This window comes from Trachemys scripta, unplaced genomic scaffold, assembly GCF_013100865.1.
Source record: "Trachemys scripta elegans isolate TJP31775 unplaced genomic scaffold, CAS_Tse_1.0 scaffold_28, whole genome shotgun sequence".
Classification (NCBI taxonomy): Eukaryota; Metazoa; Chordata; order Testudines; family Emydidae; genus Trachemys; species Trachemys scripta.
Window position 1 is genome coordinate 963989 of NW_023260513.1, and position 26337 is coordinate 990325.

Genomic DNA, 26337 nt, shown 5'->3' on the forward strand with positions numbered 1-26337 from the left:
CAGCTGAGCCCCATTGCATGCTGCACAGACCCACAGTGTCAGTCCCTGCCCCAGCTGAGATCAGGGCCCTGTTGTGCCGGGCGCTGCACAGACACACAACGAGAGACAATCCCTTAAGGTGCTGTTTCTTTAGCTCAAGTGGTAATGGCTTGTGCCTTTAAATCCAAAAATCAGGCATTCAATTTCTCCTGCTGATGAGTAGCCCCCAAATTAGCCCCAGTAACTCTGGGCAACCATGAAAATGTCTCTCCCAATCAACCAGTGGCCACTATCAGAGCTTCAGGGGAGGGGACAGGGGAATTACTGAGCGATCCACCCCTGCCTTGCCCTCCTGGCTTCTGGCAGTCAGAGGAGCATGGGGTTGTGTCCCTGACCATCTTGGCTAATGGCCATTGATGGACCTGTCCTCCAGGAACTTAGCTAGTTCTTCTTTGGAACCTAGTTATTTTTGGCCATCACCACATCCAATGGCAGGTGGACTATGCGCTGTATGAAAAAGTATCTTCTCTTGTTTGTATTAAACCTGCTTCCTGTTAATTTCATCAGGTGACCCCTGGTGTTTGTGTTGTGGGAAGGGTAAATAACACTTCTCTGTTCACTTGTTCCACACCGTTCGTGGTTTTATAGACCTCTGTCCTATCCCCCCTTAGTCGTCTCTTTTCTAAGCAGAACGGCGCTGATCTTTGTAGTCTCTCCTCGTATGGAAGCTTTTCCATGCTCTTGATCATCATCAACTAGATTTATCCACTCATGGAAGCACCTAGCGAAACACGACCATTTTCACGCACCGGCAGCATTTGCTATTGGTTCAGAGAGAGGTGATGAGAAGGATCAAGGGCCTGGGAAAACTCTCCTGTGAAGAGAGCTTGAAAAGACGGCGATTGTTACCTTGGAGAGGAGACGGGTACAACGGACAGGATAATGGATGGGATAGAGAAGGTAGATCTGTGTCTAGCACAAGCACAAAAGGGACAGTCAATGGAATGGAAAGGTGGGAACTTCAAAACTGATCAGAGGAAACAATTTTTCACACACTGGGTAATTAGATGGTGGAACTCGTTGCTAGGTGACATCAGCCGATGACGTTAAGGCCAAGAACTTAGCAAAATTCCAAGAGGGATTGGAGATTTGTATGGAGAACAGGAAGAGCCAGAGTTGTTATAATGCTAACAAAAATGTCGGCAGAGATTATCCTCTTACCAGCCACTAGAGGGGGACATGGCACACAATTTGTCAAATGCATTGCCATGCTCCCTAATCTGTTTGGAGCCCCTCCGCAAGGCCAAGGGAAGGCTGTGTGGGGTAGGGATAGCAAGATTTGGGGACTGCCAGTCACTTTGGGATGCACAGGGGAAGGGAAGCAGTGATGGACACATTCAAAATGCCTTGGCTCCGTACACAGCACTGGGCCCTGCGTGGAGGGGACTGTATGATCTGACCTTAAACAACAGTTTCTTTTGCTTTCTGGTAGGTGAAGGGGAGACTGTCTCAATGCAGCTGGGTCCCGGACCAGTGGAAGAAAGGAGAAGAGATGTGGGTAAATAATTAGAGTATTTATTAGGTACAATATGGTAACATCAAGAGACAGCAACTGAGCCCCATTACATGCTGCACAGACACACAGGGAGAGACAGTGACTGCCCCAGCTGAGATCAGGGCCCCNCAGGGAGAGACAGTCCCTGCCCCAGCTGAGATCAGGGCCCCGTTGTGCCACGCGATGCACAGACACACAACAAGAGACAATCCTTTAAGGTGTTTTTCCTTTAGCTCAAGTGGTAATGGCTTGTGCCTTTAAATACAGAAATCAGGAGTTCAATTTCTACAGCTGATGATTTATTCCCTTTCTAAAGGCAAGTCCTGGGATATCCTGGTAGCCCCCCAATTAGCCCCAGTAACTCTGGGCAACCATGAAAATGTCTCTCCCAATCACCCAGTGGCCACTATCAGAGTTTCGGGGGAGGGGAATTACTGAGCGATCCACCCCTGCCTTGTCTCCTGGCTTCTGGCAGTCAGAGGAGCATGGGGTTGTGTCCCTGACCATCTTGGCTAATGGCCATTGATGGACCTGTCCTCCAGGAACTTAGCTCATTCTATTTTGGAACCTAGTTATTTTTGGCCATCACCACATCCAATGGCAGGTGGACTATGCGCTGTATGAAAAAGTGTCTTCTCTTGTTTGTATTAACCCTGCTTCCTGTTAATTTCATCAGGTGACACCTGGTGTTTGTGTTGTGGGAAGGGTAAATAACACTTCTCTATACACTTGTTCCACACCATTCATGGTTTTATAGACCTCTAGCCTATCCCCCCCCTTAGTCGTCTCTTCTCTAAGCAGAACGGCACTGATCTTTGTAGTCTCTCCTTGTATGGAAGCTGTTTCATGTCCTTGATCATCATCAACTAGATTTTTCCCCTCATGGAAGCACTTAGCAAAACGTGACCATTTTCACGCTCTGGCAGCATTTGCTATTGAAATGCCTTCGTCTCCTTTCATCTTTTTTTATTTTGCAGATTTCAGCCTAAAATTCATTAAAGATAAACGGATCCCAATTACCGTTACTGTCGTCATCACAGCGTTGATCATCACCATAATTGCACTGGCAGGTGAGTGAAGGGTCATTACTAACCCAACTGATTCTCATTCCTTGTCACTGGTTCTTCTTTGACTGCTTGTCCTAGCCCCAAGGTCACAGTTCCCACTTGCATTTCCCACGGCCTCTTCTCACCCCGTCTTTGCCCTGGTCTGACTCCTCCGTTGAAGCACATTCCCCTTTTCAGAGGGGAAATCTCTCTCCAGACCCTTTCCCCCAAAGAGGAAGGGCCTAACCCCATTCCCTGCCCCCTGGAAAGCAGCCCCACTAGATCCCAGGCCGGGGTAGTGGTGTAGGGATGCAGTGGGTGGGTCTCCCTGCCTCCCACTCCCTGTGTCATCCAACGCCCAGTCTCAGGCAGAGGATTGCATTGTAAATGCAGTTGGGAGTCTCAGGCAGAGGATTCAGTTCCCTGATCCCGGCCAGTCTCTCGTGGCTTTGGGAGCATTTCTGAATTTCTTTTCTGTGCCAAAGCTCCTCCGTAAAACTCACGTGACGCAGAGAATCTGTCACGCTGTACGAATTCTTCCCATTCCTGGCTGGGCATCCTGGCACAGTGGAAAGGGGTGTGTTGGAGTGTGTGCGCCCTGCCCCCAGGAACCGAAGAGTTCCCGGGATTCCTTAGAGAAGACACATGCTGTAGGGAGTGTGCGGTGACAGCTGCCAGTGCTGGAGAGAGGGGCTGGCTGCTTGGCCTCACAGGGCAAACAGACGTTCACAAGGAAATGGTTACAGGGAGGAACACGCTGTAGGAGTTGGGTTGGGCTGCGTGGAGAGTGGGAGACTCTGGGCTGGATCCTTAGACCACTTCACATCACTCTGGGGACTCAAGTGGATGCAAAGAGCCCTCTGAGAATCCCCCCAAATCAGGGGCCTCCCCAGCTGGTGTGAAGCTGGTGTATGGGCTCTGCACCCAGAGTGTAGGGGATGGGTTGGGGTTGTGGCCAGAGCACGCTGCATTACAGCTGTTCTGTGCTTCCCAGGCAGCCTGAGAAGCAGAGAGTAAGTTAGAGCAACCCTGAGGCTGCTCTAAGTCACACCGGGGAAGGTCAGGGCCCCGAATGTCCCCGAAATACAGGAAGCGCAAAGCCAGCATCTCTTCAACATGTGCCAGACATCCACACGTGCTGTTTTGCTACAGAGCACATGCCAGCATTTCTGCCCATAGTTAATGCGTCTTTGCATTGGGAAATCACATGGCTGGTAAAAGTTTCCATTGACGTGAACTGAAATTGTTTCCGGCTTTTCAGTTCATGAAAATATTTGACTTTTCTCTCTGACTCAGGAAGGGGAAATTCTGTAAAACCTTGAACGTTTTTGCAGGATGTTGGTTAAAAACGTTTCCTGCATCCCTCATTAGGCTCCTTCACCCTCAATCTTAGTGGCTGCTTCGCTCTCCTGAGTGGAATGCCTTGGCGAGTGTGTGTGACAGGCCGGCTTTGGGCCCAGCCACAGAGAACGTGAGTTGTTCTAGCCCCACCTAGGGGCTCTCAGCTCTGATATTAGGGGTCTCGCTCTGCGCTCTGGAGGGCCCCAGTTGTAGCCCTGGTGTGGCAACCGTCACTTGTGTGTACTGAGGATGGTATGTCACGGGGGAATCCATGAAATGCACCCACCCCTCCCATTTTTCACCCCTTGCCCCAAGGAGGCATATTTGAATGGGCTGCCCGTCCCTGGCAGAATGGGCCACCACATATGACAGTAACGGAAGTTAAGATGGTGGACGGGCCCATTCGGATGCACGGGTACAGTGGATCATGACGCCATCTTAGCTCCACCCCTGTCCTCCCCAGCGACCCCATGCAAATGGCAGCCGTACATACAGGAGGAGGGCTCTGTCCGGGGAGCAGGGACTCTGACAAAGGTTTGGGGGTCATGGAGGTGGACACGATGAACATGAGCTCCCAGTGGGACGCTGTGGCCAAAGGCGCTAAAATGTGACCCTTGGATGTATAAATGGGAATCTTGAGTAGGAGTAGAGAGGTTGTTTTACCTCTGGATTTGGCCCTGGTGCGACCACTGCTGGAATCCCGTGTCCCGTTCTGGTGCCCACAATTCAGGAAGGATGTTGATAAATTGGAGAGGGGTCAGAGCTGAGCCACAAGAAGGATTAAAACCTGCTTTATAGTGATAGACTCAAAGAGCTCCATCTGTTTACAAGAGAAGGTTAAAGGGTGACTTGATCCTAGTCTACAAATACCTACATGGGGCACAAATATTTAACATTGGGCTCTTCAGTCTAACACGATCCAGTGGCCGGAAGTTGAAGCTGGACAAACTCAGACTGGGAATAAGGCATCAGCTGTTAACAGTGAGCGTTAGTCACCCTCGGAACGAGTTACCAAGGGGCGCGGTGGATTCTCCATCACTGACAATTTTTAAATCACGATGAGATGATGATGTAAAAGCTCCGCTCAAGGGATTATTTTGGGGTAGTTCTAAGACCCGTGTGATGCAGGAGGTCAGACTAGATGTTCACAATGGTCCCTTCTGGTCTTGGGATCTCTGCAAAACGACAACCCAGGCCCGAGACGTGTGGGTCTTAGTGCCCTCTCTGGCCGGGATTCCCACACAGAGACAGACACCAGGGATAGGCCCATCTCTCACCACTGTGCTACTTGCTTATTTTCAGCCATGAAGACACCCCCCTGCTCAAGCTGCCCACCCCATGTCACTGCTACGTGCCCGGGCGGCTGGGTGGGATACCAAGGGAACTGCTACTACTTCTCAGAGACTGAAGGGAACTGGAGCACCAGCCAGAGCCACTGCTCTTCCCTCAACGCCTCCCTGGCTTCCATTGATTCCCTGCCGGAGCTGGTAAGGAAGAGACACGAACCTTCATTACCACAGCTAGGGACATGCCAGAGCTTGGTGCCCCCCGAAGGCCTAAGGCAGCTCCTAGATTCAAGGAACTGGTTGTGGAAATTCAGGGTCAGGATTTGACATTTTTAATAGAAAAAAATTGATTTTTTTCCCCCAAATTTTTCATTTTATTTTTAACTTCAAATGTGGTTTCATTTTGGGGTTTTTTTTTTTAGCTCCAAAATCTGGTTTTTCAAAATATTAGGATTTGTTTTTTCCTTTAAAAAAAGGGAGGAACAGTAAAAAGCATGGGAAAGAGGTGTGTGAAACCTGCCTTTAAAAAAAAACAAAAACAAAAACCTATATCCCAATTTTTTTTCCAGCAGGAAAACAGTGCAAATGTTACTTTGAAAGAAAACAGAACATTTTCCAACCAACAGTACATGCCGCACGTTTTATTTATTTATTTGCTTATTTATTTAATTTATTTATAAACCATCAATAAAGACAAGTGCAAAGTACTTCACCTAGCAAGGAAAAATCAAATGCACAACTACACAATGGGGAGTAACAGGCTAGGCGGTCGTACTGCTGAAAAGGAGCTGGTGGTTCCAGTGGATCACAAATATGACAATGTGATGCTGCTGAGAAAAAGGCGAATCTCATCCTGGGGTGGTGATCTCAGTGTTCACTGAAGGCAGGACAAGAAGTAATGGGCTTAACTTGCCTCAAGGGAGATGTAGGTTTGATATTAGGAAAAACTTTCTAACTCTCACGTTAGTTAAGCTCTGCAGCAGGCTTCCAAGGGGGGAATCCCTATCACTGGAGGTTTTAAAGACCAGGTTGGACAAACCCCTGTCAGGGATGGTTTAGGTTTATTTTGTCCTGTCTGAGCACGGGGGGGCTGGACTTGATGATCTCTTGAGGTCCCTTCCAGCCCTATGTTCTATGATTCCCCAAAGTTGGGAAACTGTAAGAACATGGGAGGAAACCGCCCAGGTATGAAATGCGAAGGGGAGTTATTTGGGTTTTTGAATCAATTTTCCTGTGGAAAAAAATCATTTTGGATGAACCCCTTTGCCCTGTGTAGTTTGACTGGCAGCTCTTTGGGCGAGGGACCAGCTTTCTGTGTGTGCAGCACCTAGCGCGTGGGGGCCCTGATCCCCGTGACGGCGGCTGTAACACAGACAAGGATATAATGTGTGTGTTCTTATCCACAGAATTTCATGCTGCGCTATAGAGGGATCCCTTACTGCTGGATTGGCCTCCAGAGGGAACAAGGCCAGGGCTGGAAGTGGACCAACAGTACCATATTCAACAACCTGTGCGTCCCTTTTCCTCATTCGCTTTCTCAGTATTAGGGCGCAGAGAAATGCAACAAAACCCTGGGCTGGGTGGAGAACGGGGATTGGAAGCGAGACCTCAGGATCTTAAAAGCCTGATCCTCTACTGACTGAGCGACAGGGCTCGTTCTGGGGAGGTTGCACCTGGAGGAGACTTGTAGACCTCTTCCATAGCGTAGGCACCAGAGGAGGACAGAGAGCCCCACTCGGGTAATGTGGATGACACAAGTGGGACTGGTTGGAAAAATTCCAACTAAATGTTTTCCCTTATGTTTAAAGAAAATTTCCTGCAGGGAAAGGTCACTTTGGATGAGATTTTTCCACTGGGAAAATTGACTCAAATGTTTATTTTCAGTCAACCCAGAATGAAACATTTTCATTTTGGTTTGCCTGGGGGGTCGTTGCAGCACATCTTGGGAATTGTAGTTCTGGGTCCTTCCGGTCCCATTTGGCCGTGGTCTTTGATCAGACAACATCTCCCATGATGCACTGCAGTGTCTCACTCATGGGTGTTTTGTGGTATTTTGGTGATAGGAAGACACTGCAATGCATCATGGGAGATGTAGTCCAGTTGGGACTCAGGACCTATAGGAGAGAACAGGGGCAGAAGAACCAAGAACTACAATTCCCAAGATGCCTGGCATCAGCCCCACAGTCTATCTAATGAAAATGTTTTATTTGGGTTGACCTAAATCTTTTTTTTTTTTTTTTAGAGGGGAAGAGAATTTCTGTTCTGTGGGAAATCTAAATATTTTGACTTTTTGTCCCAAAACATGAGAATATCCCGTAGGATGGAAATTCCATTTGTCACCCACCTCTGTACACATGGTTCCCCCTGAATCATTCACGAGCACATCCCATCGTTAGTGCACAATGACACTCCATCGAGGGGAATCGCTACAGCTAGGGGATCCGGCAGATCAGTGGGGGAGCAGCTCAGTAGCCGTGTTAAGTTCTTCCTAAGCACAGCTGGGCTCTGACTGCCTGGGGCACAAGGGGAGGTAGAGGAAATGGATGGGAGGTGTGAGGGAGGGCTTAGGAGACCCAGGGGAAGAGGATAATGGGCTCTGGATGTCCCTAGCTCTGTTTGCCAGAAGCAGGGAGTGTCGGACAGGTGATGGATCAGGGGAGCGATGGTAGCCCTGTTCTGTTCATTCCCTCTTAAGCACCTGGCACCGGCCACTGTCAGCAGACAGGATACTGGGCTAGATGGACTATTGGTCTGACCCAGCACGGCCGTTCTTATGAGGTTTGCTTACCCTGAGGTATTGCCTGATTTCCAGTCTAGCTGCACTAATGTGTCCAGTTCTGGTCACCCGTATTCAAGAAAGACGCACTCAGACTGGAACAGGTGCAGAGAAGCGCAGCTAGGATACTCGCAGGAATGGAGTCTCTCTCTGATCAGAGGAGACTGAAAGTGCATGGCTGGTTGAGCCTAGCAAGATGAGAGGGTCTCTCATTGCTCTCTGTAAATACCTTGGAGGTAGACACTTGGGCAGGAGAGGAGCTACTGAAGCTGCAGCTCAATGTTGGCACAAGAGCACAAAGAGAGAAACTGGCCAGGAATTAATTTGGGGCTAGAAATTAGCAGAAGGTTTCAACCCATCAGAGGAAGGAGGTCCTGAAGCAGCCGTAGGAGCAGTGGGGTGAACCACCTAACTAGCCTGAGAAGTCTACGAACAGGAAGGTATGCTGGGGTTGCCTGCCATAGCAGAGGGCTGGACTCAGTGACCCAGGAACTCCCTTCCAGGCCTATGTCCCCTCACACACTGGTAAGACCTGCAAGAAACTTCACAACCTCTGTTTCCTGTTCTCTGTGAGCCTGATTTTTAGGTGCTCAGCATTCACTGTGACATTTACAGCTAGAAGTGACTCACTCAGGGTTGATTAGTAGCAAAGCCTGGTTGAGAACCCAATTGCCCTGCATCTGAACCACTGAACCACATTGCTTCTCCGTACGTGAGCAGGAATGGGAATTGGCTGCATCTGATAACCCCACACTGCTTCTCGTTGCAGGTTTCAGGTCAGAGGGGAAGGGCAGTGCGCCTACCTGGATGAACATGGGGTCAGCAGCTCCAGGTGCTACTCAGACAGACATTTCAGCTGCAGGCGGCCGGACGAGTGCTCTAGAAGGAAGCCAAGCGGTGCAGGAGGGGACACAAGGTCTAATATCACGTAAAGGGCCAATGCAGCCTCTTCAGTGGATGCAGAACTTACACATTCATCATCTCTTGTGCAGCATCCTACCTCTCCAACCATTGCTCCCTCCAGATCCCTGCTGAAAAACCATCTTTACAATGCTCACAACACTAACTCTACTGCACAATAACTGCATTGCCATGGTACTACTGGACAGGGGTTTTAGAGGTTTAAATCTAATATCCCCTTAATACCTAAAGTGAATAAGTTATTTAGATTATGAAGAATCCCTGCTTTTATTTTAAAAAGAGTATGTTTCTAGCTTGCTTGGTTATGAATATACCCTGGCAAATCAAAGAGAGCCTGAGTCAGCAGAGAGCTTGAAACAATAACTCAGAAAAGTGCCCCATTTAATTTATTCACACGTTAACTCTGGAACCTAGTGTCGACACTAACTTTCTTTTTCCTCTACGCTGCTTTTCCTGGTGAGGGTCGTGGCAGCAGCATGGAGAGTAGGGAGGACCAGACCTTCCTTTCCTCCACAACAGATTCCAGCTCCTCCTGGAGGATTCCCAAGCATTCCCAGGCCAGCTGGGAGATATAATCCCTCCAGCGTGTTCTGGGTTGGCCTCGGGGCCTCCTCCCAGTGGTACATGTTCAGTAGAGTTCCAAAGGAAGCCTACCAGGGGGTAACTTTACCCTGTCTCAGACAGTAAGCCCAGCAACCCTGCGGAGAAACCTCATTTCCACCGCTTGTACCCGTGATCTCGTCCTTTCAGTCATTACCCAAAGTTCATGGCCATAGGTGAGGATGGGGACATAGATTAAACTGTAAACCGAGAGCTTCGTCTGAGAATTCAGCTCCCACTTCCCCACCACGGATCGGCACAGCGGCCGCATCACTGCCGCCGCCTCCCCAATCCGCCGGTAGATCTCCCGCTCCCATTTACCATCACCAATAGGTGATTGGTTGATGGCTCTGCCCGTCTCTGCAGCCGGATGTCCAGAACATATAGACTCCCTCCGAGGATCGTTACCTTGTCGTGGTGGAGGGGCTTGCGTGTTCCGTTGAACCCCAGGGCTATGTCGTCTGGAGCCCAGTGCTCCTGGGAGGGTCACCCTAGACGAACAGGTCTGGGGGGAGGTTCTAGACTAAAAACGATCCCACGCAAGATGCTCATGAAAGCCCAACAAATGAGCACGCGAATCTTGCCTGGATTAGGAATATCGGACCCACCCCTGAAGCCAGGCCTGGGGGTGGTGTTAGTGAGTGTCTGATGGCCAGGCAACTCATGTAACCTGGCCGGGCCTCGCCCGAAAAGGGGCCGGGGGCTCAGCACCCGCGAGGCAAAGGGCGGGGGTTGGGTGCGATGCCCGAATGGCAGCAGGAGGGATGGACCACGCTGGGCTGGCCTCCGCGATGGAGACTGGCCTGACACTAACATGCAGGCAGAGGCAGCTGTTCTTTGAGCTAAAGAACCAGACTTGTGAACAGCAGCTACTGCAGGGGGACAGAGACCCTGAGTGTGGGATACAGACCCTGACACTTAGCAATGGCTGTATTTCTCTCTCTGGCTGTTTACAGGTAAATTAAGTGTGGGATGGTTCACAGTGGGGCTCCTCTCCTGGGTCTGAACCACACACTAAGGAAGGATGGGGGTGAACCACACAGAGAGAAAAGTTACAGGATGGACAGTGTCAGTTACGCTGCTTCTACCTCCATTAATAACTGGAAATTAAACCCTGTCGCTGTAGCAGGAACGTCAATGGCCTGTTGCTACTGGAGTCACTGAGTGCGCAGAAATTGACCCCAGCTTCTGGGCAAATGCGCTGAGTGATGCATTTGGTCTGTAATAACGTGTATGTACGTGTCTGTCGCACTTGTGTCTGAATTCTGTTTATATTTATATATAATATATTAACCGACTCTTGTTGTTTTTTAAGTAGCATGGGGGGGAAAACTCTCTCTTGTGGGATTTGCAGGAACTAAGGTTTTCCTTAATCTTCCTAAAACAACAAGGAGTCTGGTGGCACCTTAAAGACTAACAGATTTATTTTGGCATAAGCTTTCGTGAGTAAAAACCTCACTTCTTCGGATGCATTTTTTTTGGTTTTTACTCACGAAAGCTTATGCCCAAATAAATCTGTTAGTCTTTAAGGTGCCACCAGACTCCTTGTTGTTTTTGTAGATACAGACTAACACGGCTACCCCGATACTTAATCTTCCTCACACTCACCCAATAAAGGTGCTGTTTTGTCAGATGTTACTTGGTAGTTTGTGGCCCCTCACCTGACTTGTAGAGATGTGCCTGTCCTGCAGCAGTCCTTGCATTCAGAGGTGTGTGTTTATTGCCGCTGGGTGTCCCAGTGGAGATGTGACAGCCACTGTCTTGGCTGACACCCCAGGAGTTGAGCCAGGGAATGTACAGAACAAGACGCATGAGCTGCCCTGGGCTGGAGCTGCAGGGCCAGGCTTTGTAGCGACGGGTGTAACGGACGTCGATCCTCTGTGGAGCAGACGCAGGCAGTGACCTGTGACCCGCACTGACCCGTGTGTTACAGAGTCACTAATGGATCCGGGCAGAAATTTTTCGACAGGCCGTTTTTCCTGTCGGGAAAATGGTGATTCATCAAAAATCAAGACATTCTGCAGGGATGTGTCTATTTTGACAAAAGTTTGGACGGAAACTTACCTGGTGGCCTGCCCGCCTGGCTCCTCAGCCGCCCACCTGGTGGCCTTCTCAGGAGCCTGAGTTGTCAGACTCCCAGGTCCTCAGCATTGTGTCAGGTGGGGAGCGGGTCTCCCAGGGCTTCCTACCTGTTTGGACGTTTGCCCCCAGTGGGATGTCAGGGAGCTGGAGAGGTGGGACTGGACGGTTTTGCGAAATTCTTCCAATATTGATTTTTTTTTTTTAAACAATCCCTCCTGTGGAAAGTAGCGCATAGCTGGCCATTAATTCCTATTTGGAACTCTCTCTCTCTCTCTCTGTGCTGGAAATGTGGAAATTTTCCATGGGAGGGAATTTCCAGTTTCCCTTCCAACTCCAGTGTCTAGGGATGGGATGACTTTTGATGGGATTTTGGCACCAAACTACCTTAAATTCCTTGGAAAATTCCAGCCTAGATGCTTATTTAGTGAGATGTATGGGTGGTGGGAGGAAGGGTGGGAGTGGCGAAATTTGAAGGGTTTTGTGGGCCCAGTTCCCTTTGATTTTTTCTCCCAATTTTCTTAGAAACGTCCTCCTGAACATTGCTAGAAGAGGGGCGCCTATTCCTAACACTCCAGCCCCCCTGCAATAACTTGAAAATGCATCACAACTAATATGCCTTAAGTGCGGCAGTACAATTTAATATAGGCCCTGCCCGCAATAAGTCAGGCAAATTACAAATCCAAACCTGCCTCCCCTTCCAGTAACACATTCACATCCCCTCCCCCTCCCCCCCCCCCCCCCCCATTGTAAATAACATATTTTGCAACTACATCAGTGTAGAGATCTGCCTATGCACCGCCTGTTTCGGGCTCTTAGATTTACTCCAGGGATCACTTACACCAAGGTCACATGACTCTAACCTACATTCTGCACTGCTCTGGGCCTGATTCTCAGCTACACTCACCTTTATGCTACCATGGCTGGTGTGGAGCTGGCATAAAGGCCCTGCACGAGCTGGCATAAAGGAGAAGCAAAAAGGGGGGTTAAAACTATTTAAATCCCAGCCTGAGCTGAGGAATGTGGTAACTGGGGATCAGGCCCTGTATCTCCAAAGGGGAGGTGTCGACACATCCAAATCTCTTTACGTATCATGGTACAATACTGACTATGTGCTGTGGTGCAGACAGCAGAGGTTGCCACAGTTCACTCGCAGGTCCTCTTAGCACCAGGCTTCTGTGATAAAAATACACTTCACTGTCACCAGCTCCCCAGCTGTGGTAAATCGACCAGAGCTCCACTGAGTCCTTAGAGCCAAATCTCCGGCTGGTAGAAGTCAAAGGAGCTGGGCCCGTTAATGCTGGCTCGGGCTATGGCAGAGGTCCCCAAACTTTTTCAGTCATGTCCCTCCCAGCCCCCTCCTTACCTGCTCCCTGCCCCGCTGGGATTGGGGCTGCAGCTGGGGCCAGGAGCGGGGCCATGGCCGGAGCCGGAGTTGCAGCTGGGGCTGCGGCCAGGAGCGGAACTGGGGCCGGGAGCCAGTGGTGAGGCCGGAGCTGGAGCTGCAGCTGGGGGTGGTGCAGTGCTGGGGGCAGAGTGGGGCTGGATGGCACTCCCTGCCTGCCCCACATGGGGGCTGGCCCGGCCCCCCCAAATGTTCCTCTGTGCCCCCCTTAGGGGGCCCCACCCCACAGTTTGGGGAGCATTGAGCTATGGCCTGGTAATTGTAACTATAATTATAATGAGCATTTAAGAGACGCATTTCACACATGCAGTGGAATCGTGCTAGGTGTCTTTTGTTGCCGGATGAAAGCGATATCTGCTCTTTGTGGTCAACTGGGCTCTGGAGGTGTCACAGATCAACTGGTAACTTAGAATCACACTGTAAGATGAGCGAGGTTTTTTTAACCTACTACCTCAGGTGGTCAGAGCTGTCTCTTTACAAAGATGTTGAAAAATTGCAGCTCTTTCAGAGAACTCCAAGAAGGATTTGGGCTCTGACAAACATGGAGGGAATGATTTAAATAATAGCTCAGGTACATACAGCTGCTCTGGGAAAGGAAGCTACAAACCAGCTGCTCTCAGATGCTGCCAGCAGGGAGTGGCTGGGGGAAGGGTGATCTCAGTGCAGGGCTGGCATAAGAACTACTGAGCTGGGGAGAAACAACAAAACCAGGAGAAAAGGATGCAGTTGAGTGTAGGCGCTACAAATGGTGCAGCCCAATTATTAAATGTAAACAGTTCTAGGCTAATAGTTCTAAGTCTACAACAGTGACTGTTTGTTCAAATGAAAAGTTTTATTTGGGGATTAGAGACATATTGTTTTCTTAGACTCGGATTTGGCCTTGTGTTTTGAGTTCCCTTTCAGTCCTGCAGCAAACCGCATTGATGAACGGAATTCAAAGCATTAATCTACGGAATATTTTTCCTCCTGTCTTTCCGGCCACCAAAACAAACCCCGATATTCACCCAGAAAAATTAATAATAGTTTTTTGCCCTGATTTTCACCTGTTTTTTCTTGTGGTAACACTGATAAAATCCCCGGGGAAAATGAAACCTCCCTAGGCAATTTATTCCAGTGAGTAGCAGCTCCCCAGCAAGGCTAGCGGAGACAAGGGAGATCATACAGATCATAATCATCAACTCTGTCCCTTCATCATTCCCCCTTCTCCTCCTGCCTTTACCGCTCTGCTCATCATCCTGAACAGCCAATGGGAGAAGGAGTGGGCGGGCTCAGGAGATAAAAGGCAGGAGGGGCTGAAATGCTGCAGTGAAATCAGTCACTGCAGGGAGCAAGTGCGATGCATTCAGCTCGCTGCAGCTGCTTGGGATCAGGGTAAGTGGTGCCTTGTGTCCAGGGGAAGTTTTGGGGGGTGGGAGGGGTTAGTGGATTTCTTAAAGGGATGTGGTTGTTGGAGGCAGAAGAAGGAAAACCCCCTTGAAGCCCCCAAGGGTGTGGGGGAAACACCCGAGAAGGGACTGAGGGTTTGACATCTGCGGAGAGCGGATCTGAGGGTGGAGAAAAGGTGTGTTCAGGGCGGTGAATTGATCGGCTTGGTGGCGTTTCTCTGTGTCAGGCTGACTCTGGGAAGCTGCAGCTGATCGGTTGCAGGATGGCAGGGGTTGGTCTGGGGATCAAAGAGCCGGGCGCTGGCAGCACCTTCCAGCATCACCTCCCCCAGCTCAGCTCTGGCCCTGTGCCTGGGGCGTCTGGCAGGTTGGTACCGTTCATGATTGATCACCCAGAGAAAAAGAAATGAGTGGGGGGGGGGGAGAGGGGGAGCACAGAGCCCTGTGGGGGGATAAGAACGGCCCTGCTGGGTCAGACCAATGGTCCATCTAGCCCAGTATCCTGTCTTCTGCCAGTGGCCAGTGTCAGGTGCCCCAGAGGGAATGAACAGAACAGGCAATCATGGAGTGATCCATCCCCTGTCGCCCATTCCCAGCTTCTGGGACATTGTGGGGTGCTGGTATGTGGGGAGGGGGATGCACAGAGGCCCTGGTATGGGGTATCCTTGTATCTGGGGATGGAGGAATTTGGGGGCATACAGAGCCCGGGCATAGTGGAGGGAGTTGCTTGGAGTCCCTACAATGAAGGAGGATGGGAGCTTTGGGGAGTGGGGGGAGGTGGGATGGATGGATGCAGGTAGCCCAGTGTGTGTGCAGGGAGCTTGGCCTGCACAGGCTGTGAAGTGTGGGGACCCCCAGTTAGGGTGACCAGACAGCAAGTGTGAAAAATTGGGATGGGGGGGGGGTAATAGGAGCCTGTATAAGAAAATGACCCAAAAATCAGGATTGTCCCTATAAAATTGGGACATCTGGTCACCCTACACTCAGTGGGGTTCAAGGCAATGTGTGTGTCTGTTTTGCTGGGGGCAGCGAGGAGGCAGGGCTGTCACAAGGACGCAGGGTGATTTCTATTAGCCTGGGGCCTGCTTGTCTCCATCCAGCTGCCTGGATGTACCTCCCCTGGGCCACACCCTCAATGCCAGGGGAAAGGGAGTGGGGGTTTCCAAATGAAGGCAGGGCCGGGGCATCTGTGGGCGGATGGGAGCCAGGGGCCGTACAGAACAGATGGGCGATTGTGGGTTTGCTGGATCACCTCCCTTCCTATGGGGCCTCATGCAGGGAGAGCCGCAGCCATAACCAGCCCCCCCGAGCTAGCATCCGCGCCCTGCTCTGCTCAGATGGGCTGGGGGAGGATGGAGGGCTCTCAGCATGGTGGGAAGGAGGTACCCTTGTTTTGGGAACAGCAGCGCTGGGGTGGGTGGATCTGGGAATGGGGGGAGGGAGGCCCCTGGATTTGAGGGGTGGGGCAGGAGGGGAGATCCATGCTTGCTGGGGGAAGGACGGAGGCGGCTCATTCCATGGGGAAGGCAGACAGCAGAAGGGGTCTGGTTTGCAGCAGGCAGGGTGGATCCGGGCTAAGGGAGCGGGGTGGGATAGGGGCTGGGTGGGGGAGCAGAGGGGAGCAGGGCTGGGAAGAGGAGTCCGATGTCTGTTTGCGAAGTGAGGGCCTGAGTCAGGGTGCAAAGGGGCTGGAGGGGAGGGGTCAAGGCCCCCCTGCTTTGGGAATACCCCAGAAATCCCCCTCACCAGTGCAGGGGCCTTTCCAGGGCCAGACGGGAACAAGCTGCCCCTCCTGGCCTGTGTGTTACAGGCTGTTCCTCTGCACCCGACGCACAGAGGATCTGGGTTGTTTGAGCCCAGCTCAGCTCACACTGGAGCAGTTCATGCCGTTAGCGCTGGAGATCTGGACTCAGTCCCTGCGGTGTCAGCCAGGCCAGCGACTGTCACCCCTGTAGCGTGGCACCAGGCCAGAGGCCTGGAAATGAAGAGGCCGGGCTTGAGGAGGCCGGGGAGGGGGAGAGACGTGCAGTGAACCCCGAATGTTTATTCACCTTCTGGTCTGTTTCTAGGCCTTGTGGCCAGTGAGAAAAGCTGGAAAACATGAATCCGAAAGGCCGAGAAACCAGGAGGTGAATAAACAGAGCCCTCCTTGGAACTCCCAGCAGCCAGCGCACGCTTTTCTTTTTCACTGGTTTCCAGATCTGCTCCTGTCTCTCTCATTGCCCAGCGTTCAGAGCCTGGGACGGAGCGAGACTCACCCCTGCGGCGCCTCCTGTCGGTCGGCCTGGGAATTAGCTCTTTTGACCCAGAGCGCCCTCTGCAGGCTGGTGCCTCGCTGCCACTGGCCCCTGTGGCCCTCCCGGACCCGGTGCCCCTTGTCCTCGGGCGCTGCCCCCTGGCAGTACCCCCGCTCCCTGGGTCTCCCCACCCAGGGGAACCCCCACCCACTATCCCCACCTCACCTCAGTGGCTGCTGCCAGTCACCATCTAGCCCCCTTTCACTGGGGCTGACGGCAGTGTACAAGCCATTCATCACAGGCAAGGGGGGTTTGGGCCTGCTGCCTTGGCCTACCCCTGGGCTGTCCCCTGCAACCCCAGTACCTTTCCGGCCTTTACCTTAAAAACAGGTGCCCTGTGCTCATCTGGTTATCGGTGCTTGGTATCCAAGCCCACAGGGACGGCTTTAGGCCGATTCGGCCGATTTCCCTGAATGGGGCCCCACACCTAGGGGGCCCCGTGCAACTGGCCACCCTGGCCCCGGCCCTCTTCCCCGTCCTCCCTTGAATGCTCTGCCCCCCTTCTCCTCCCCCTCCCCTGCTTCCCGCGAACCAGATGTTCACGGGAAGCCTGAAACAAGCAGCAGGCAGGAGGTAAGCTGGAGCGGGTGGGGGGCGAGGAGGTTCCAGGGAGGTACGGCGCGGCCCAGTCCGGCCCTGGCTAAGCGCGCGGCTCCCTCCGGCCTGGCCCCCCGGCCTGTCCACGGCCGAACGCATCCAGCCCCAGCCCGGTCCCCGGAGCAGCTCCATCCCAGCCCGGGCCCTGAGGCGCCGGTCTCAGTCCCGGCCGAGTGGCTCCGGCTCGGCCCCAGACCCAGACCCGGCCGTGTGGCTCCGTCCCAGCTCGGCTCGAGCCCCACGGCGCCAGCCCAGACGGAGCGGGCCCGGCCCCGGGCCCAGCGGCTCCGGCCCGGACCCTGACCCGGCCTGGCCCGAGTGGACCTGGCCCGGCCCCGGCTCCGACTGAGCGGCTCCGGCCCAGACCCAGACGTAGACCCGGCTGAGCGGCTCTGGCCCAGACCCGACCCTGGCCGAGCGGATCCAGACCCGGATCCGGATCTGGACCCAGACCCGTTCCAGGCAGTGCGGTAAGGGGGCAGGGAGCAGGTGTTGGAAGAGTGCAGGGAAGTTCGGGGGGTTGTGGATAGGGGTCGAGGCGGTCAGAGGGCAAGGAACAGGGGGATTTAATGGGGGCAAGGGTCCCAGGGGGGCAGTCAGGAAGGAGCAGGGGATGAATTGGGCGGTGGGGGGCACTCAGGCAGGGATTCCAGGGGCAGTCAAGGACAGAAACAATGAGTAGTTGGATGGGGCAGGTGTCCCGGAGGGCCATCAGGAATGAGAGGAGGGGTTGGATGGGGCGGCAGGGGGCAGTCAGGGGACAGGGAAGTGGGGTGGATGGGGCAGGGGTCCTGGGGGGGCATCAAGAACTTTAGGTAGGGTTAGCATGCATTCACATACATTACGCAATGTATGTAATATATAATTTGGTTATTATTTATATAGTTATGGAAAATAAATAATACATGGAAGAAATGAAAGGTGTTCTTTTATGTTTTGTTTTTTTTTTAAGTCATCCCTGTCGGGGCCCCGCTGAAAATGTTCGAATTGGGCCCAGCACTTCCTAAAGCCGGCCCTGCCAGCCCAGGAATACCAACTATAGATCTGATCTGAGCGGCGCATCTGTGAAGGAACACAGATGTCAGTCCGGCATTCGCTTCAAACCTGCTGTTCCAGCCCTGCCTCTCTGGGGTAGCAGCCAGGTTGAAGGTGGGTGGAATTTCCTACTCCAGGTGTGGGGAGTTTAGGAGGTGTCTGCTGTTGGTCACTGCAGAGTCTGAGCCTCCCGAATAGGAATGAAATATTCCCTCACCTATCCCGGGCCTGTTTGGTAGGTGAGGGACAGAGATGAACTGACTAGCCCAGGGTCATGCCAGGAGCTTGTGACATTGCTGGAAACTGAACCAAGACGTCCTGGTCAGCAGATCAGTGCTGTCACCATCCTTTGTTGGGACTGAGAGGTAAGATCTAGGGTGTAGCCCTAAAGGGTATGTCTACATTGCGATGTAAGCCCAGGGTTAGTAGAACTTGAGTGAGCAGATCCTTCGTTTGTTACCCTAGGACTTGAGTGTCTGCACTCATTTGTAACCCTTGAGCCTGAGTTTGAACCCTGGGCTTACATTGCAGTGTGGACGTACTAGAACCGGATCCCAACCCCCCGCTTCTGTTCAGGTCACTGAGTGCTGGATCCGGGCTGGCAGAACCACAATAGTGGGTAACAGCCTAAGCGTGGGCTAGTGGGGATTTGTTTCCTAGGGGACTTTAAATGACTTGTGTTTATAACTAGGCCTGGTGGACGTTGATGATTTTCATAATTTTGACAGATAATAGTGATGATTTTTAAGCTTTATTTAAAAGATTTTTATCAATTTTAAATGTTCACAGCTCTGCAAAATTATGGGTTTTAGGCCTTTTTTAAATGTTTATGTAAATGCTCGCAGTTGTGGGAAATTAATTGGGGGAGGGGGATCAGATAATTAATGACAATAGATGTTGAGATTTAAACAGTTAAAGCTTTATAACCTTTAAAACACAAATTTCAACACCTCATGTCAAAACATATAAGGGAAATACACGTCAAACAAACCCCAATCCGTTCTCAAGCAGCATTTTCCTGACTTTGCCTGTCTGTGAAGCTCGATAATTATGGCTGGAAATTTTTTTTGTCGTCAGTTTGTGCGCGTGCGCCCCAACCAAATAGCTTTTGTAAAACCCTGAAAACAAATGGCATTCTGTATAATAAGCATTCAGCCAGAAACTCAGCCAGCCAGACACCTACAGAAACTGCTTCCCGATTCTTCATTGGTCACTGTAATTGGTGGTTTCAGGAGGGGTGTGAGATTTTAACACCTGCCAAAAGAAGAAACTGATTTCATTGATTTCAACTGCTTTTCTGTTGAGGAGGACTGCGGTATTTCACCACTTCCAACCTATTGTGTTATCGCCCCTCCCTTTTCCTTATCCAGCTCTCCAATTTGTCCTTGCCTGGCTAGAGTAATCGGCTGTGAGACACGTTGTATCTACCCCCCAGCAGCTGCTCAAGTCATACACAACTGTTTTCTGACAGTTCTCCCACAATGCCCTGAAGCAGGGAGCCTCCCACTGCCTGTTCAGTTCGGCAAATGCAGGTGTCATGGGGGTTGTTCTTAGACCCCGTTCTTTATGGAGGGGGAGAATAACGCCTGCCTCAGACTCTCAGAACTCACCCATGTCGGCGCCGCCCCGGCAGTGCGGGATTCATCTGCTGATCTCTGGCCTGTACGCTCGTGTCCCTCCTGCCCACCCACCAGATGCGCACACAGCCCTATAGACTCAGAGACCTGAAGGCCAGAAGGGCCCATCATGATCATCCACTCTGACCTTCTGCACGTCACAGGCCAGAGAACCTCACCCACCCACTCCTGTAACAGACCCCAAACCTCTGGCTGAGTCACTAACGTCCTCACATCATGGTTTAAAAACTTAAAGTGACAGAGAATCCACCATTTACACTAGTTCAAACCTGCAAGTGACCCGTGTCCTGTGCTGCAGAGGAAGATGAAACCTCCCCAGGGTCTCTGCCAAGCTGAGCTGGGGGGAAATTCCTTCCTGATCCCAAATCTGGCAACCAGTGAGACACTGAGCATGTGGGCGAGACCCACCAGACAGACGCCTGGGAAAGAATTCTCTGTAGTAATTCAGAGCCCTCCCCAGCTGGTGTCCCATCATGGGCCATTGGAGATATTTGCTACTAGCTGTCATGGATGGGCCACATGCCACTGTAGGCAACCTCATTGTAGCCCCCGCCCCCTCCATAACTTGTTTTAAGACTGAACTTGATAAGTTTATTTTGTTGTCCACACTGCTCCCCTCGGAAGAGTGTTTCAGAACTAAACTCCTCTGGTGATTAGAAACCTTCATCTAATTTCAAAACTAAATTTATTGATGGCCAGTTTCTATCCATTTTTTCTTGTGCTGACATTGGCCCTTGACTTAAATAACTCCTCTCCCTCCCTGGTATTGATCTCTCTGATCTATTTATAGAGAGCAATCCTATCTCCCTTCGTTTGGTTAGACTAAACAAGCCAAGCTCCTTAAATCTCCTCTCATCAGGTAGGTCCTCCATGCCTCAGTTCGGCCTAGTAGCCCTTCTCTGCATCTGTTCCAGTCTGAATTCATCTTTCTTAAACATGGAAGACCAGAACTGCCTACAGTCAGTGGCATAGCCAGGTTCTAACATCAGGGGGAGCGAACACATTAAAAAAAGGCGCCAGCTGACATATCAAATGACTAATTACATACTTTTAAATTTGTTATACATATTTATTTGTACTTAAAATAAAAACACAAGAATGATCCAGCCACGGAAGGGTTTGCACAGCCGGCATTTCGCAGGAGAACTTTAGATTCTAGAAAGTAAATGACAGAATACAGTAGTTTATAATTGTCACAGGTTTAAAAAAAAAGGCTATTTTTTCCAGTTACTAATTTCATTTTAAAAATCAATGAAATGCACTTTATTTATAATAGATCGTAATACTAAAGCCACCAAAAAGGCATGACAAATACAAGTTTTATGAGAATTGGTGAGCAAAGATCTCACAGCTCTTCAGGGTTGGACAAAGCAGTAATTTCCCTTAATGTAGCTTTTAAAAAAAAAACCCATGAATAAACAAAAGACATCTCTACGACACAGGAGGGCAGTCTAACATTTTTGAAACACTGAGTCCTGAAAATTAGGGTTTTTAACCAATTTAAGCTGTACGTACGTACACACACAAAAAAACCAAACCTCTTCCTGCTTTCCTATCACCAGTTCTGTTACTACAGGAATGAAATCTAGACATCCCGTAATATAGCTAGTTCCACATTGTTCTTCAAACCTCAGATCAGTGAAATGCAGCTGTGCATTGAGATACTATATGACTGTAGTACATTTTGCACTGCCTGCATCTACACCGACATCAGGAGAGGAGGAGATTGTCCCTAGCATATATGATTTAAAAAAAAAAAAAGGCGAGACACACCCACCCACAGCTGATATCTGAAAAGCATCCGTCACTCTGCAGATCAAAGAAAGAAAGAGCAGCCAGTATTCAGACAGGTCGGATCCTTATGACCCATCGAGGAGAAGTGCACGTTCTATGTAAACTGTAGCCGTTTCCCAGCAGAGTTTTCTTATGGACTTATTTATTAAGCAAAAACTAAGAGTAGGAGTCTGGTTTAAATTATGTAAATTTTCAGTTGTAGTTAACTGTGGAACTATTGCAGCGACTTTTATTTTACTCCTGCCTTCATAAAAAGCTACAGAGTTATAACTGATAATTACAGAGACTAAAGTACAGGCTTTAATATAATTAGGACTGGGCCACCTAAGATGAAAACTACACCATGGAAGAGTCCTACAACCAGGTATTTGAGGCCAATCCCTTTAGCAATGGAATCCTCAACCAAAGCGTGAGGAAGGAGAAGAGTACACCCTCGAACTTCTGACAAATAATTCACAGTCAGCCAACAAGAAAAGCAGCACCGTTCATATTCTGGTTTTGGATAAAACACCTGATCTTGCCTACATCAGAGAAACCTTCCTCCCCCAAGCCTACACCCCACTACCCCCTTTAGCGATAACGTAACCATCAAACAAGTTCTGAATCAGTCGTCTTTCTTCCCAATTTAGTTTTAACAAAAAAAGCTGCAACTTAAGTAGCTATGGAAGATGACAGAGCAACTACTAGGTATCGGTGGGGGAAAGTGTGCTAGTAATGTCCTGGATATGCTGGTCTGTTAAGTGTTATTGCTTTTAATATGCGAATGCAAACACTGTAATAGAGTATTAATGTCCCAATGTACCGTAGCTTGTTTTCACTTACCGTAATACTCGAAGTGGTGCATGTGAAAAGTGTCTTAAAAGCTGACACTCCAGCAGTGATATTCCCAAGCCAGCATGCGTAGGGCTGGGGGTGGGGGAGGGGAGTGCATCTAGGTATAAGTAACATCTCTCACACCAAACAGGAACGTTTCCACAGTTCATTGTAATTTGGAAGTGTGATTATTAGACCTTGTCTTACAAACACCATTACATATGCACAAGGTCAGTAATTCCCCTCCCCATATATACAGCGGGTGGATGAAAGGAAGTATCCCCATGATTTGGGGGATGTTTACACTGGAAAAGGGAGGTGTAATTTCCGGCTTGTGTAGACATACCCGTGCTAGCGCTGATCAAGCTAGTGTGCTAAAAATAGAAACGGAGCCCCAGTGGTGCAAGGGGTTAGCCAGCCTGAGCTGGAGGATTCGGAAGGGCTTGGGGTCTAGCAGAATTGTGACATCAGAGAGCAAGAGCCCAGGGAGGCGGAGCAGAGGTGAGCTGGGGCGGGCAGTGGTTCCCCTGCGCCCCCCTCCCCGGTTACCTGCTGTGGCACGGTCGGCCCCCCCCCACCCCAGCTCACCTGCACTCCGTCTCTGCCTCCCTTGGCCTGAGCGCGGAGCTGCCGCTTGCTTCTCCGCCCTCCCAGGCTTCCTGCGTGAACAGCTGATTGGCGGGAAGCGGGGGGAGGGGGAGAAGCGGAGCAAAACGTTCAGGGGAGGAGACAGAGCAGAGGTGAGCTGGGGCCGGGGGGCGGGGTGCTGCTGGTGGGTGCTCTGCACCCACCGAATTTTCCCTCTGGGTGCTCCAGCCCTGGAGCACCCACAGAGTCGGCGCCTAAGGTGCCATTTTTGGATAATGTGGTCGGGGGAGCGGCCGCTCCCCCTGCTCCCGCCTAGCTATGCTCCTGCCCACAGTATTCCAGCTGAGGTCTCACCAGTGCTTTGTATAATCAGAGAATCGTCAGACTGGAAGGGACCTCAAGAGGTCATCTAGTCCAGTCCCCTGCACTCAAGGCAGGACTAAGTATTATCTGCCCATCCCTGACAGGAGTCTGTCTAACCTGCTGTTAATGATCTCCAATGACAGAGATTCCACAACTTCCCACAAAATTCCACCATTTATTCCTGTGCTTAACACCCTGACAGTCAGTACTGACTAATGGTACCAACACGTCCCTGTCTCTACTGGAAATATCTTGCCTAATGCACCCTAGGATTGCTTTAGCTTTCTTCATGGCCTGATCACATTGGTGGCTCATAGTCATCTCCCTGCCCAGCTGCCTATCTCCATCTCACAAGAAACTACTCAGACAGCTTAATCGCCTGACTGCAGAGACGTGTCCCGTTCGTGGGTCGCTAGCGGAGATAGATGCCTCCTTCCAGCCTGGACTTAGGTGCCAAACTCCCTGAGAGTGGCAGGGCTTAGGACACACCCCTCTCGTTAGCATTGGCTTGAGTAGGCATCTCCCTGCCCAGCATGCTGGCTGTTGTGAATCCCATTCTACGCGCCTACCTCTCCCCATTCATTGTGTCGGGAGCTGGGGAACCTAACCCAGGTGAGGTGGATCCTGGTGCTGTACTTGAGATTTTTCTAGGCATCTGAAAGTTAGGGGTTGTGACTCTCAGCAGCACGATGCCCTTTGTGGGGCCAGGCCCCCCTGCCTTGAAGAGAGGAAGGATGGTCCAGTCGTTAGGATGTTAACCTGGGACCTGCAAAACCTGGCTTTGATTCCCTGCCCCACCACTGATACCTGGGGTAAGTCACCTGGGCCTGATCTTCACTGGTATTTACATGCCTATTTCCCATTGAAATCAATCTGGGGCGCAGTTCCCTTTCTGTAACACGGGGGTAAAAGCACTGCATATGTCCGGGTTTCCCCGGACATGTCCGGCTTTTGGGTCTTTAAATAGCCGTCTGGGGGGAATTTGTAAAAAGCTAAAAATGTCCGGGATTTCCCCCCGGACCGCTATTTAAAGACCCAAAAGCGGCTGACAGGGCAGCCGCGCCGGCAGAAAGCGGTACTGGGAGCAGCATGGAGCAGCCGCAAGTGGTGGGTGCGGGCGGCCCGGGTCCCCCTGCCTGGGGCTCCCCTCGCCCGCCACGGGGCACGGGCTCCTCCTCTGCAGAACTGCCCGCCGCGGGGCTGGGGATCTCCCAGGGCTCTGCCTTGCACACGCCCAGCACCCCTGGGGCTGCTCCTGCCTCCCTGGGCTGGCCCCAGATCCCCTCCCCCGGGGGGCTGGGGTCCTGCTGCGGCTTGCGCCCCTCTGCCTCCTCCGCGGGGCAGGCAGCCCCAGAGGGTTGAGGCCGTGCCACCCCTTCCCCAGCTTGCCCCCTCCAGCAGCCCCCTGCCGGGCCTGTTCAGCCCTCGGCCCCACCGGGTCCTGCCCTGCCCCATGCAACCCGCCCCTAGCGTGCGGCGGCTCGGCCCGGGGGGGACTGAGAGAGACGCAGCAAAGCCTCGCCCGGAGCTGGTGCAGGAGACGACCCTGGCTCTCAGCCCAGGCTCTGGCATCAGCCTGCAGCGGGGAGCGGAGCCACCCCCCGCCCCCGCCAGCTCAGCCCAGCCCCACTCTTAAAGGGACAGGGACCCCACCGCGGCTTGGCCCGGCCTGGGGCACGTGAGGGTGTCACCTCTCCCCCCACCTGGGGGCCTGGCGAGGGGGGTGCTCGGCCCCATAGCAGCACAGAGGGGAGGCCAGCGATGCACCTTACTCTCTCCTGCACTGCCAGCCACGGTCTTGCCTCCTTTCCCCAGCTCTGTGAGGCACTGTACACTAGGGTTACCATACGTCCGGTTTTTCCCAGACATGTCCGCTTTTCGGCAATCAAACCCCCGTCCGGGGGGAATTGCCAAAAAGCCGAACATGTCCGGGAAAATACCGGCTGGGCACTTCCCCTCCCGCAGCAGCTCTGCTCCTGCCCTGACTCTTCGGCTCTGTTTAAGAGCCGAGCTGCCCGAGCGCTACTGGCTTCGGGCAGCCCCCTTGCCTCAGGACGCCAGCCGGGCACTTCCCCTGCCGGGTTCCAGCTGCTCTGCTCCGGCGGTGCAGGGTCCGGAGGCAAGGGGGCTGCCCAAAGCCCGAGCGCTACCGGCTTCGCAGTTTGCTGGGCAGCCTCCAGACCCTGCGCCCCCAGCTGGGCGCTTCCCCTCCCGGCCTCCAGCTACGCTGGGGAAGCGCCGGCCGGGGGCGCAGGGTCTGGGGGCTGCCCGGCAAACCCTGAAGCCTGTAGCGCTCAGGCAGCCCTTTTCGCGTGGCTGGGAGGGAGGAGGGGGAGTTAGGGCGGGGATTTGGGGGAAGGGGCGGGGAAGGGGCGGAGTTGGAGCGGGGCTGGGATGGGAAAGGGGCGGGGCCAGGGCCCGGTCGAGCGTCCTCTTTTTTATTTTTTTAAATATGGTAACCCTACTGTACACCTCAGAGCAGCAAATGGTAGCCGATTCTGCTGTCTCCAAGCAGAGTCTAGCCCTGAGTGTTTATTTCCGCAGCAGCGAGTTTTCGGTTTGGTGCATTCACTCCTGATCTCCCTGGTAAAGTGTAACGAAAGCCCTTGGCATTCATTGTCTCAGTGTTTCTGGGAATACCCTTTTCAGTTTCATAGATTGATCTGGGATCTTTCTTTTGCTGTTTCCGGAGAGAACTGTTGACAGCAGGGAGTTACGTCCCTGACTAGAGGGCAGGAAGCAAATTTGACTAGACCAGTTGTGACTTCTTTTTATTTGTTACTATAAACTGTATTACAACATGAATAGATTGCCAATGAACTTCCACCTTTGGGTTTCTG

General features: G+C 51.8%; 2 protein-coding genes across 4 annotated transcripts in view; both read left to right on the plus strand.

Moving 5' to 3' along the window:
* Window positions 1–451: 451 nt before the first annotated feature.
* LOC117870442 (C-type lectin domain family 2 member D-like) lies at window positions 452–10799 on the plus strand. Of its 3 annotated transcripts, XR_004643982.1 has the most exons (6): window positions 459–1537; window positions 2512–2604; window positions 5224–5408; window positions 6614–6717; window positions 8346–8508; window positions 8753–8858. XR_004643982.1 is itself a non-coding variant. In XM_034757593.1 (5 exons), the coding sequence occupies exons 1-5, from the start codon at window positions 1492–1494 to the stop codon at window positions 8913–8915; spliced, it is 591 nt and encodes a 196-aa protein (XP_034613484.1). In that variant the 5' UTR covers window positions 1268–1491; the 3' UTR covers window positions 8916–10799. The 3 variants fall into 3 exon arrangements, 2 of the variants coding, with proteins under 2 accessions (XP_034613485.1, XP_034613484.1); XM_034757593.1 differs by lacking the exon at window positions 8346–8508 and having other exon boundaries at window positions 1268–1537; window positions 8753–10799; XM_034757594.1 differs by lacking the exons at window positions 6614–6717; window positions 8346–8508 and having other exon boundaries at window positions 452–1537; window positions 8753–8847.
* Window positions 10800–18217: 7418 nt separating this feature from the next.
* The window catches only part of LOC117870448 (C-type lectin domain family 2 member D-like), a 29131-nt gene continuing 21011 nt past the window's right edge, over window positions 18218–26337 (plus strand). Inside the window, exon 1 of the mRNA XM_034757605.1 lies at window positions 18218–18416. The gene's annotated coding sequence lies outside the window, so the exon portion shown is untranslated. The remainder of the gene's footprint in view (window positions 18417–26337) is intronic.

Excerpts from the sequence above, each read along its gene's own strand:
- LOC117870442 (XM_034757594.1), top strand. The coding sequence starts at position 1,219 with ATGGCACACAATTTGTCAAATGCATTGCCATGCTCCCTAATCTGTTTG. Across the intron at positions 1,538-2,511 it reads AGAAAGGAGAAGAGATGTGG|ATTTCAGCCTAAAATTCATT; the intron begins GTAAATAATTAG and ends TTTATTTTGCAG. Across the intron at positions 5,409-8,752 it reads TTGATTCCCTGCCGGAGCTG|GTTTCAGGTCAGAGGGGAAG; the intron begins GTAAGGAAGAGA and ends TTCTCGTTGCAG.